Source organism: Myotis myotis, unplaced genomic scaffold, assembly GCF_014108235.1.
Source record: "Myotis myotis isolate mMyoMyo1 unplaced genomic scaffold, mMyoMyo1.p scaffold_m19_p_5, whole genome shotgun sequence".
Taxonomy (NCBI): domain Eukaryota; kingdom Metazoa; phylum Chordata; class Mammalia; order Chiroptera; family Vespertilionidae; genus Myotis; species Myotis myotis.
The window spans coordinates 91042130-91055320 of NW_023416357.1; the positions used below are offsets into that span (position 1 = coordinate 91042130).

Sequence of the window (13191 nt, forward strand, 5' to 3'; positions counted from 1 at the left end):
GTGGTCTTTGCTTCTCAGGCTCTGGGGGACAGGGATGGGAATCACTCACTGCCTCCTCTCACCCCACCTCCAACCCTGCCATTTCAGCTCTCCGATTCGAAGAAGAAGCTGCAGGACTTTGCCAGCACCGTGGAGGCCCTGGAAGAAGGCAAGAAGAGGTTCCAGAAGGAAATCGAAGGCCTCACCCAGCAGTACGAAGAGAAGGCAGCTGCTTATGACAAACTGGAAAAGACCAAGACCAGGCTTCAGCAGGAGCTGGACGACCTGGTTGTCGATTTGGACAACCAGCGGCAACTGGTGTCCAACCTGGAAAAGAAGCAGAAGAAGTTCGATCAGGTAGGGGCTGGAGGACGCACTGCTGTTCACGGATGCTGGCTGGGAGAGTCGGATCTGCGAAGCATCCGGGTGGCTGCTGTGTGTGTGTCGGCATCCCCCCACTTGCTGAAGGATGCACAGTTGGCCTGCTTTAGGGACTGTGGAACAGTGCGGCTCCTGGGTCAGAGTACGGAGAGAGGCAGTCTCGAAGGCTGTGACGTCTCCAGGGGCCACCACCAGCGGGCCATCTGCAAACCCAGTCACATGCCTTAGTGTCTAGTCCCAATAAGGAAGGAGGTTTATTTATCTTATTCACTCAAGTTTTTATTGTGTGCCTACTGAGTATTCTCAGTAATTTAAATTTTCTACCCTTTAAATACCACGTTTCCCTAACATTTCATTACAAAGAACTGCAAGCACACAATCTGAAAACACTGTCCACCTGTATACCCACCACCTAGATTCGATCTTCAACATTTCACTATACTCACTTTATCACGTATTTATTTATCAGAATGAACCATCTGTCATTCGTATCTTTCAGATAAATTTCAAAGAAAATTATAGACATCTGTATACTTCCCCCTCAATACCTCAGCACTGCATAGTTTTTAAAATATATGTAATCTTGCTTCAAGTAAAATTTACATATAATGACATGCACAAATCTTAAGTGTACACTCACTGAGTTCTAATAAATGCATATATACCAGTATGCCCCAAACCACTAAATACTAACTTTTAATATGTTACTCAGACTTAGTAACTGTGACTTGGGGCTAGTCTAAAAACCAATGGGGGATTGTACTGGGAGATGTGGGGTTCACTGCCCCTCCCCAGCTGGACTCATAGAGTACTGGGCTCCTGGTTGGCATGCTGACTCCCCTTTCCACCAGCCATCCCTTCCCTGTGCTGCCAGCTCGTCCTCATTGTCTGTTTGAGGGCCCAAGAGCTCTTTTATTTATATTCCTGTCACACAGTGTAGAGTTTTTGTGTTGACTGTGTTGTTTGGGATCCCGTTACCTGAATTCTGGAAGTCTGGGTTTTGGACGTTACATACGTCTCTGCTGCTTCCCGGAAGGCGAGACTAACACCAGTATGGAGTGTTCTTTGAACTGCTTCTCCAAGCAGAGGGACAAGTGTATGCAGAACCATTCGCACACTCACCATGTCCCTGCTGGGGCGCACAGAGCGCTTTTGAGAGCTAGCTATTGTGGCCATGAAACAAGAAGAAAGTAGCTGGCCTCTGGCAGGATTCAATGTCACTCTGACCTCAGTAGCAGCATGCTCTAACCAAAATGGGCATCATTAGTGGTTTCCAAGCACAGACTCAGCAGATGCTGGCTCTGCGTAAGGCTGGCCTAGAAGTCAGAAAGCAAGCTTAATAGAAACGATTTCCATAGATTTCTCAACCACACCTGCACCTGGGAGAGTTCTGCAGGACACGGGCTTTGCGATGAAAAGCAGCAGCACCCCAGGTTACGTCTAGAGGTCAGTCACCTCTGGGTCTTCTGTTGTGTTGTAGTTGTTGGCCGAGGAGAAAAACATCTCTTCCAAATATGCGGACGAAAGGGACAGAGCGGAGGCGGAAGCCAGGGAAAAGGAAACCAAGGCCTTGTCCCTGGCGCGGGCCCTTGAGGAGGCCTTGGAAGCCAAAGAGGAACTCGAGAGGACCAACAAAATGCTCAAAGCTGAGATGGAGGACCTGGTTAGCTCCAAGGATGACGTAGGCAAGAACGTAAGTCTCTATCATCTCTGCTTGTCTACATTTCACCAACCCACCCACTGTGCTGTGTATCCGTCTGCGAGGGACTTGGCGCTGTGCCTCTTTCGTGTTAAGTGATACCTGGGCATTGCAGGCAGTCCCTTGGGCTGATGCAAAGACCAGGCCTGGTTGGGAACAGCAGTTGGGGGTGGGGTCTGAGTCAAGGGATCCGAGAGGAAGGCTCTGGTCTTGACTCCTAGTCATGCATCCCATGGGTGGCAAACACCATCTCCCTGCGCTTAATGAGCTGCCTGTCACTGTGGTTGCCTGACCATCTTCATGAAGTCAACCCTCATGTAAAAGGTCCATGAGCTGGAGAAGTCCAAGCGAGCCCTGGAAACCCAGATGGAGGAGATGAAGACACAGCTGGAAGAGCTGGAGGATGAGCTGCAGGCGACGGAAGATGCCAAACTGCGGCTTGAGGTCAACATGCAGGCCCTCAAGGGCCAGTTTGAGCGCGATCTCCAGGCCCGGGATGAGCAGAATGAAGAGAAAAGGCGGCAGCTCCAGAGGCAGGTAATCCTGCAGGGGAAGTGGGGGTATGGGGAGCTGGGGTGGCCTGTGTCCTTCCTTCCACCACCACTTCCTGGCCTCATGGAGAGTATTTTCTCAACCTGGGGATGAGAAAAAAAAAACCACCCTGCAGGGGGCTGTGCACACCTGGGAGCTCAGTGAATACTGGCTGGGCAGGGAGAGGCCCTCTGAGAGGCGCACAGCGTAGCAGTGCCCGTCTCTTCCTTGCCCAGCTCCATGAGTATGAGACGGAACTGGAAGACGAGCGAAAGCAACGTGCCCTGGCCGCTGCTGCCAAGAAGAAGCTGGAAGGAGACCTGAAAGACCTGGAGCTGCAGGCTGACTCGGCCATCAAGGGGAGGGAGGAAGCCATCAAGCAGCTGCGCAAACTGCAGGTGGGTGGGGCTCTGGGTGCAGGCACTGGGGAGGGAGGGGGCTCCCCCAGGTTGGGAAGTCAGTCAGAAGCAGGAGGGTGCAGACCTCTCGCTACCATTTGTGCCTGTTCAGCTGGTGTTTTCTATCACCATTTGGCTTTCGGTGACTATTTCCTGCCCTGGGCAGGACACTTTTATCAAGCATTTTGGCCAAGGCCTTCAGATCACATCACCTTTTCTTAGGTCTGCTGAGCCCCTCCAAAACACCCCCAAATGGCCACCTGGGGCTGAGGGCAATGCTCGTGCAACAGGGGCTTCCCTGTGGTCAATCACAGAAAATCCTAGTGGTTATCATGGAAAGGTAATTTGGGCAGCAGAACTTGGGCGAGTTAAGGACAGCTTGTCTTTCCTGTTGACTCATGCAGGCTCAGATGAAGGACTTCCAGAGAGAGCTGGACGACGCCCGTGCCTCCAGAGAAGAAATCTTTGCCACGGCCAAGGAGAATGAAAAGAAAGCCAAGAGCTTAGAAGCAGACCTCATGCAGCTACAGGAGGTAAAGCCTTCTCACTGTGAGCACCTCAGATGGGGATGTGTGGCAGCAGCCCATGGCATCCCAGGTTGTACATCCACAGCTTTCTTTCCTCAATCCAGCCTTCCACATGGGTGGACCCTCTTAGTTAGGCCCTAGAAAAACACAGGGTTTTGCCCTAACCGGTCTGGCTCAGTGGAGAGAGCGTCAGCCTGTGGACTGAAAGGTCCCAGGTTCGATTGCGGTCACAGGGCATGTACCTCGGTTGTGGGCACATTCCCAGTAGGTGGTGTGCAGGAGGAAGCTGATTGGTGTCTCTCTCATCGATGTTTCTAACTCTCTATCCCTCTCCCTTCCTCTCTGTAAAAAAATCAATAAAATATATTTTAAAAAACACACAAAAAAAACAGGCCTTTCTCCTTTGACATGACTGCAGGGCCTCTCTGAGCTCAGAGGCGGTGTAACCATTTTCAAAGGTGGCCATGGAGACCGCTGGGGGCCTGGTGAGGAGCAGGGTGGTTTCTTGGGTGAGGGTCAGCCCTTCCCTGGCAGACAACAGGGTTCCTTCCTCTCTGCCCCCCACCATCCAGGACCTAGCCGCGGCTGAGAGGGCTCGCAAACAGGCAGACCTGGAGAAGGAGGAACTGGCCGAGGAGCTGGCCAGCAGTGTGTCAGGAAGGTATGAGACAGCATGGGATGAAGGGGGATCCTAGACCCAGATGATGGAGAGGCAACTCATAGGCGAGCCTCCTAGCCCTTCATTTTAATGCTGAAAATGACAGAATGTTCAATTGAACTTGTAACAGGGGTCTCAGGGTTTCCACACCCTATTTGGGAGTGTGGCCAGTTTCATTCATTCTGAATGAACAGCATGGTAGGGACAGGGGGCATCAGGGAGGAACTGGTCCTCATCCCAGGCCCAGCTTTGCTGACACCAACTGGGTATGAGTCCTGGCTGCCTACTTCCCAGCTGTGTGACTTTGGACAAGTCTCTAAGGCTCTCTGAGCCTTGGTTTCCTCAGTTATAAGTGAGGACAACCCTGAGGCATTGCTCCCCCAAGGACAGGGTGTTTTCTAAGCCAAGGGAAGACTGGAGGCCTCAGATGCGCTGTATCTCCCTTAGGAACACGCTTCAGGACGAGAAGCGCCGCCTGGAGGCCCGGATCGCGCAGCTGGAGGAGGAGCTGGAGGAAGAACAAGGCAACATGGAGGCCATGAGTGACCGTGTCCGGAAGGCCACACAACAGGTGGGGGCCTGGGCACTAGAACAGCAAAAGCCCCACACTGGCTCAGTGACATGCATCACAGGCTGCTGTGTGCCAGGCCTGGGATGAGCTGAGGATAGCAGGGAGCCTGGGTGGCACCGGGATGCTGCCTGGATGAGCTGCCTCTTGAGCTGAGAGTTAAAGGATGACTAGGAAGGAGGAGAGGGAGTCCAGAGGCTGAAAAAGGCTGGAGACTGCGGGAGAAGTTAGTCATCTCAGTGCACACCACAGGCTTTCATGCCCCCCACCTCACTACCTTCACCCTCCTCCGCAGGCCGAGCAGCTCAACAATGAGCTGGCCACGGAGCGCAGTGCAGCCCAGAAGAACGAGAGCGCAAGGCAGCAGCTAGAGCGGCAGAACAAAGAGCTCCGGAGCAAGCTCCAGGAGATGGAGGGGGCAGTCAAGTCCAAGTTCAAGTCCACCATCGCGTCCCTGGAGGCCAAGATCGCACAGCTGGAGGAGCAGGTCGAGCAGGAGGCGAGGTACCGTGGGACCAGGGCTCCAATGACAGCCCGCTTGCCCCTGAGTGCTGGGAGGTGGTTAGCCTCTCCAGGCATCGGCTGAGGCTATGAAATAAACCCAGCGGTACCCGAGCTGCAGCTGTGCCGGGAGAACTAGGGAGAACGCAGGAAAGGGCTGTGCCTGTACCTGGCCCAGAGGAAGCCCTGGAAATGTCATCTGCTCTTAGTAAATAGCTTGGTTCCTCAGTGACGCCAGCCAGCTCCCCCGGGAGCACATGTGGTTTTTCCTGATCCACATTAGCAGGAGGTCATGTTAACGAGACACAAGTCCAAATCAACAACCATTTAGTACACGAATATGGGAAGGCTTCTCATTTTAATGACGGGTCACTGAGCTGTAAGTTCACAGCACATCTGTGACCAGCAGACTGTAAGGATTCTGACCCCTTCTTTTTTGTTTGGTAGCGGCTTTACTGATAACTCACTCTCACACAATTCACCCATTTAATGTGTACAATTCAATGGCTTCTAGTATATTCACAGGTAGGTCCACCCTCACCGCAGTCAACTGTAGAACATTTTCATCACCCTCTATTTCCCATCCCCACCCCCACCACCAGTCCTAAGCAACTGCTGACCTACTTTCTGTCTCCTTGTCTGTTCTGGACATTTCATAGACACAGACTCATACAAGGCCTCTGTGATTGGCTTCTCTCAGTGGGCACACGTTCTCAAGGTTCGCCCCTGCCACAGCAGGTGTCAGTGCCTCTGCTTTTTATGGACTCATTCTAATCTTCTATCTGGTGGATTCTGGGAGCTCAGGAAGAGTCCCCACAGTGGGCAAGATGCCGGTCTGGTTTACATAGCGACTGCTCCCCCCTTGTGCGCAGAGAGAAACTGGCGGCTGCCAAGTCACTGAAGCAGAAGGACAAGAAGCTGAAGGAGGTCCTGCTGCAGGTGGAGGACGAGCGCAAGGCGGCTGAGCAGTACAAGGAGCAGGTACATCGCCGCCGTGGGCCTCTCCCCCATTAGTCCCCCAGGACCTCCAAGGGGCCCCCTGACCCTCGCGCCTCTCCTTGACAGGCAGAGAAAGGAAATGTGAAGGTGAAACAACTCAAGAGGCAGCTGGAGGAGGCGGAAGAGGAGTCCCAGCGCATCAACGCCAACCGCAGGAAGCTGCAGCGGGAGCTGGACGAGGCCACGGAGAGCAACGAGGCCATGGGCCGCGAGATGACCGCGCTCAAGAGCAAGCTCAGGTGAGGCGGCCCAGCCCCAGGAGAGGTGCCCTCCCGGGCCGGGTGCTCAAGTAGGCCTGAGATGCCCACTGACTGTATCGACGCAAAGGCTACCTTTTCCAAAGCCCTCGCTTCTTTCCCCGGCTCTTCCTGCTGGTCACCATTCATGCAGCAGTGTCCAGGCACACAGGGGCCCTGCCTCTAAGGGGCTCACCTTCTCCGTTCTTTAATATGTTAGGTGCCATGTCGGTCACAGGTGACTGACGCTATACTTTCTGTCCGGACCGGTCAGTCACTGGTGCCGCCAGCATCGGGTATCACAGGCTAAACGGAAAGGAAGACAAACAGGCTTCGCGCTTAACATGTTAACAATTTTTGCCCATCCTTCTGGTGAGGAGGAGGAGGGAGAGGCAGTCTCCCGTCTCCTGAGCCTTCTCTTCTGGCCTTTTTCTTCACCACCTTTCTCTAAAACCCAGGGTTCCTTGGCACTACTGAGGCTGGGTAAGCCTGGCCTGTATATTGTAGGATGTTGAACAGCATCCCTGGCCTTCTGAAACACAAGCTAGAGTAGCATTCCAACCGGCTGTGACAACCTAAAGTGTCTTGATATGTTGCCAGATGTTCTCTGAGGGTACAGTTGCCCAAGGTTGAGAACCTGGCCCTGACTGCACTGAGGTCTGTTCTCTCTCCTGTATAACTTCTGGGTCTGAAGGTGGATAGGTCACCACCCTGCTCCTTCAGGCTCCCTCCCACCCCCAATTCCTTGAAATTTAGCTCTGAGCTTCCTGTCACATTCTCTCACACCCCTCCACCTTCTCTTCTCCATGATCCTGCCACTAACTCAAAGCCCTAATTTGACCTTCAGGCATCGCATCATTTGCCTGCTGCCACCTCTGACTCCTGGGATCTTCAACCCATCCTCTCACAACCCCAATGACTCCTTACCTAGCATCGAACCCAGGCTCAGGAGTTGCCATCAGCCTTTCACACATCCTCAATACCCTGAGCCCTCTTGCTGTGTTGTACTTCCCACCTACAGCTCCAAAGGGTGTGAGAAAAGCAACCATGCTGGCTGTACTTCAGCCTCCCGCTCTCTTAGAGATCTGCTTTTTTCTCCCTAAAATTACTATCTCCGCCCAGTCTCAGCTTATGACCTTACTTCCTATTTAACTGAAAAATAGAAACCATCATAGAAAGTAAACAAGCTCCCACTGCCCCATCAGTTGACCTCCCTACATCTCATTTCTTCAACTTTCTGCACCATTTCTGGGCTGAACTGTCCAGCACCCACTAAAGCCAACCCCTCTGTTGGACTCCCCTCTTGTTTACTTGAGGATGTTATTCCAGAAAATCTTACCTTCTTCCTCTGCCATGTTTCCCCTCTCGAGGAGTCATTGCATCAGCAAAAAAACCCTCTTAGCCTCATGCATCTACTTTTTAAAAAAATATATTTTTATTGATTTCAGAGAGGAAGGAAGAGGGAGAATCACTGATTGGCTGCCTCCTGCACGCCCCCCACTAGGGATCGAGCCCACAACCCAGGCATGTGCCCTTGACTGGAATCGAACCCAGGACCCTTCAGTCTGCAGGCCGATGCTTTATCCATTGAGCCAAACTGGCTATGGCTCGCTCCTCCTACTCTTGACCACACACAGACTCTAATCCCGTGGTCAGTCCTTGGTCCCGACCTGACTCAGCAGCACCATCCCATCACTCCTCCTCCCTGTACTTTCTTCACTGGGCTTCCAACACCAGCCTCACCTGCTTTCTGGCCGTGGGCCTGCCCCAGGGCGCCATCTTGGTTCTCTCTTCATGTCCACCTCTGTCACTCCTCCCTGATGATCTCAGCCAGCCCTGTGCCTTTAGAATTCCATCTCCTAACTCCCTAGGTTCTTCCTGGAACTCCAGACCCTGTTTGACATTCCCACTCAGTATCTCATGGGCTGCTCACACCTTACATGCCCCAACCTGAGCCTCAATTGAACCTCTTCACCCCAAACCAGCTCCTCCCCCAGTCCTTCCCAGCTCAACAAGTGGGATGGTAAAGTTTCCATCAATTAACCCAGACCACAGACCTTGTGTTCTTTCTTTACTTTCCTCTCTCTCCCATACTCTGCATCTAGTCTGTCAGAAAATCTGGTTAACTCCCTTAAAAATACCATATACCCAGAAGCCAACCACTTCTTGCCACCCTCCTCCCATCTCAACAACTTTCGCAGCTTCCTCAGGCCTCCCTGCTTCCATGCTCTCCCCCTTACAGTCTGTTCTCAACACAGCAGCCAGAAGAATCCTGTTTGAATGGAGGTGGATCATGTCTCTCCAATGGTTGGTTCCACTAGGTCCTTCACGATCTCTGTCCACTGCCTCCTAATGTAATGACTCCCTGACCTCCGCACACAGTGCCTCGGGGCCCTGGCTGACCCCTCTGCCTGGAATGCTCTTCCCTCAGCTCTCTGCACAGCTGACTCCCTCTTCCTTTCCTTCAGAGGTTTACTTATCTCTCTTACTCTCTAAAATTTCCAACCTCACTCCCTACAGTTCTCCTCTCTCCTGTCACCATGGAGCCTGCTGTTTACGGTACTTACCTCATTCATGATCTGCCTCACTCTCACCTGCAAGCCTGTGAGCACAGAGGTTGTGTCTGGTGATTCATCCTCAGTGTCTGGGGCAGAGATGTTTCTCTAACCTGTCGTTCTCAACCACCTTTGCCTCTCACTACCTGCACTACTGTTTACTTGATATTTTCTTTTACATTAACTGTGTTACGCATACACTACCACCCCTCTATTGTTAAACCAGCATCACCAGGTAACGATGACATTAAATACAGTGAAAACAACAGTGAGTTCTAGCTATTGTGGCCACAAATTGATGACTATGACCTTAAGGACTACTTCTCAGTTAAAAAGCAAGTGACAACCACATTAGCACCAAATAGACTTTTTCTACCCAATGGCATGCCCAGGAGCCCTTGGCCTGTAGCCTAGACACTTTGAGAAACACTACATGAGATGAAGGGAAAGCCCAAACCCCTTTCAGAAGAGGGAGGAGAACAGCTGGTTCGGGGTACCGGATTCAGGAACGAGGCCCCAGTCCCAGCATAACGAGGGGCCTGATGGAATGGAAACCAGGCCTAACCTCTCAGGTCCAGCAGGGGGGCAACCCCCAGGGCTGACTGTTAGTGGGAGAGCTACTCTCACCACAAAGACTCCCAGACACTCTTCGGTGCCTGGGGAAGTAGTCAGCCACTCCTGCTCTCTCACCCCTTTGCTGTCACTACTCCCTTTTCTTGGGACACTGCGACATCCCTTGTGGGTTCTACCCCAGACAACTAACCCTTCTTAGACCACCCAGGCCTGTATGAAAGAAACCATTATTTTACAGTCCTAACATGAACATACACATAACGTAAGCTGAAGATGAGTCAGACCTTTTCTGCCTTCTGAGTCTTCTAGATGTACTAAACTTAAAATCAAGCACAGGTCTTCCTCAAAATAGAGCTTTGAGTGAGGTTGGGAGCCTAGCCAACTCCTCAGAGGAACTGCAAACAAGTTTCATAGTTTTACCAGCCAGATAAGTCTCGACACAAGCCCTCTTGGGCCTGTCTAGCGTCCCCATCATGTGCCACATTGCCAGTCATCAGCAGAAGGTGTCCACCTCTATCTGCTTGCTGCAGGCATAAAAGGCAACGAAGACCAAGTAGTAACAGTGAGACCTTGCAGCAGGTGCTTAGTCTGGGACTCTGTTTCCAGGGGGAACTTTGAACTAGCTTACTCACATGGCTTTACCTTCCTGAACAGGTTTACATGATGGGAGGAAGCCACCTGTGTTCCTAAAAGAAGCTCACAAGGACAGAAATTTGCGTTTTGATTTTAAAGAAGTAGCTTGTCCTTTTGGGTGCCAGCCTGGCTTTAGATGCTTTGTTGGCAGATTGACTTAAAAGTGCCTGTAATTATTTCATTAAAGCAAACGCCTCCATGATTGAAAGGTACTTAAATGGGCTCCCTCCCGTTTGCCTAATGCTAACCGCCAAGGACTCTCTCTCTCTGTTTCAGAGGCCCCCTCCCCCAGGAAACTGCGCAGTGACTCACCAGGTATCATGCCTTCAGCTTTGCTGCGGCTCGTGTGTTCACTCAGTTTCCATTTCCTTTCTGCCCATCGCGCCCTCCCTGCCCCTTTTTTTGGCCCTTGCAAGTTTCTCTGAGATTCCTGCAAAATCTGAAGGCTCGGACATCTTAGTTCAAAACTGTCCTTCATCACAACCAAGATCAACGCAAGATGACCTCATGCCTTGACCCATTCTCCTTCCCTGCTTCTGCTTTGGCATGACACAGCACCGAATGTGTCCCTGAAACCACGCAGTGACAAGAGCTTAGAGGCTGTGTCACTTAGATTGTTCTTACCTGCGTGAGAGGGCCTCTCTTACCCTGTTAGGGACACTCGCCCTCCCTCGTCTGGCTAACACTGCACGGAGCAGGTATGACAACACCACGATGTGGGCACACTCCTGGAGAATGGCTTCAGTCTAGTTCACTAGTCAGAATTAACAAAGCATAGGTTCACAGAAGCACAGCCCAGAAATCTGCCCCCTCACCCACCCCCGGGTGGGGTTTCACAAACTTGTCCGCAAGGAAAGTGAGCTCGCCATGATGCCTTCCAAGTGCTGGGGCTTCGGGAAGGCCTGGCTCCTAGCTGCATTTTCAGCACGCGAGGGCGACATGAGCGCGGGGCGGCAGTGAGGCCTGGCTCCGAGCTGCGTTTTCAGCATGCGAGGGTGATGTGAGCCACCACAGAGCTGGCAGAGTCCTGGCAGAGCCTCTTCCAGATTCTCACTGCACGTACTCACTCACGGATGGGGGCACGGGTACCCAAGACTCTAGGAAGCGCCTGGGGCCCTTCACGAGGCAGAGTTAAGAGGTCTGGATGTCTCTGGGGGGTCTAACCACCTTTTCATACGTAAGGTAGGCGCCTGGGGCCTGGTTTTCCTCTCATCCTCCTGAGAGGCCGAGCAAGCCCTGGCTGTGTCTGTCTTCCCTTTCCAAGAATCTCAGCTTTGCTGTCACTACTCAAATACTTAAAGCTGGATGAGGTCTTGGCAGGAGCTTTTAGCCTCAGCTTCCGAGCTCTCCTGCCAGCTCACTGGGAACATAGGATTAGATGAACTCTGGGGTCACCTGCAGCAGGGGACCCACAGATAATGGGGGCTCCAGTCCTGAAGCAGCAGGTGCTTACACCCTCATGTTGGTGAGTAAGTTCTCTGAGCCCACAAATAGAACCCACATTCTCCAAGACCAGACCCTTTAAGAAAACCTTTACAGGGGTCCCTTACTTCCTGCGACAGTTACAGCCAGTGTCAACCTTTGCCTAGGATTTTAAATCAGTCCCTTCAAGGCAGACACACCTGAACCAGACAAAACAGGTTCACAGGGCTGAAGCCTCAACAAGGGACTTAGTGAAGTGACCCAGGGAGTTTCCTCCTCAGACCAAGGAGCCCGGCTATCAATTAGCAAATACAGACTCTTCCAGGAGGCAGGGTGCCTGGAAGAACAGGAGGCACTGATTCCGGCCCAGGCCACCCACCAACTTTCAAACCTGGTGGAAGTAGGAGAGAGCCTGGACTGCTGCTCCCCCAGGGCTCTGAGACCCTGCTCTCTGGCCCAAATTCCTAGAAAAAGACTTTCAAGGTTGCCACTAGAGGGAGATGGGAGTGGGGGGCCTAGAAGTTGGCCTGAGTCTAGCTGGGAGTGGCTACAACTTTAAGTATTCCTGATCACCGTACCTTGGGGGTGCCATCCCTGCACCTGGTGGGTCTCTCCCACCCTCAGACCCCAATTCTGTTGGGATTCCCCCCCCCGCCCTCAGCGATCAGGATCCTATGGGCCTTGCTTATGCCTCCAATCTGACCTGCCTGCGTTGTTCTTAACTCAAGTATCAATAACTGGGATGGGCTCACCTTCGTGGCTTTTCTGTCCAGGCTTTGCGTGGTCAAGCGGGTCATTTTTCTTACAAAGTCTGCTTTCTTCTTAGACATCCTAGAATGATTTAAGACCTGACCTCTGAATCAGGTCAAAACAGGGCCAGGTGGCCAGAGCCCCATACAATTATTGGTTGTGGCCACTGAAAAGGAGGCAAACATTCCTTCCAAACCATGACGGTTAAGTGCAGGTGGAGCCGGCTTTTCCTCCTCCTGCCAGCCCGCCCTCCTATGCAAAGCCTCACTTCAGGTGACCAGGGTCACCTGAGGGTAATGTAAGTGGTCACTCAGGGCATCAGGTAGGACAGAGGGGACAGGCACGGTAAGGACAAAAAGGGGTGCCCTACCAGCTAGAGCTAAAATACACCTTAGAAAAATAAGTGGAATCTGTTAATCCAACACATACTCATTGAGCACCTATTATAAGCCAAGAATGGTGGCTGCCATGATGAGTAAAAACACAGTTGAGACCCCCACCCTGGGGAAACTCAACCCAAGAATTCTGTTCCACCAAAGCTGGGCGCCAAGTTGCCTGTAACCAGAGCAACCGCGCAGGGACCGCCTTCCCTCTCAGGCTGCCCTTAACACAGCGGTTCTCAACCTGTGGGTCGCGACCCCTTTGAGGGTCGAACGACCCTTTCTCAGGGGTCGCCTAAGACCATCGGAAAACACATATATAATTACATATTGTTTTTGTGATTAATCACTATGCGTTAATTATGTTCAATTTGTAACAATGAAATTGGGGGTCACCACAA

General features: G+C 52.2%; 1 protein-coding gene across 4 annotated transcripts in view; it reads left to right on the plus strand.

The window, feature by feature from the left end:
• Positions 1-13191, plus strand: part of MYH11 (myosin heavy chain 11) — a 115541-nt gene that overhangs the window by 101224 nt on the left and 1126 nt on the right. For 2 of the 4 annotated variants that reach the window (XM_036307817.1, XM_036307818.1), the window contains 11 exons: positions 88-336; positions 1841-2053; positions 2384-2596; positions 2827-2988; positions 3393-3521; positions 4088-4176; positions 4621-4744; positions 5037-5245; positions 6115-6223; positions 6308-6480; positions 10515-10553. In XM_036307817.1, the coding sequence (XP_036163710.1) occupies positions 88-336; positions 1841-2053; positions 2384-2596; positions 2827-2988; positions 3393-3521; positions 4088-4176; positions 4621-4744; positions 5037-5245; positions 6115-6223; positions 6308-6480; positions 10515-10545 (1701 nt within the window). In that variant the 3' untranslated portion in view covers positions 10546-10553. The remainder of the gene's footprint in view (positions 1-87; positions 337-1840; positions 2054-2383; positions 2597-2826; positions 2989-3392; positions 3522-4087; positions 4177-4620; positions 4745-5036; positions 5246-6114; positions 6224-6307; positions 6481-10514; positions 10554-13191) is intronic. The other 2 variants (XM_036307815.1, XM_036307816.1) reach the window with 1 other exon arrangement.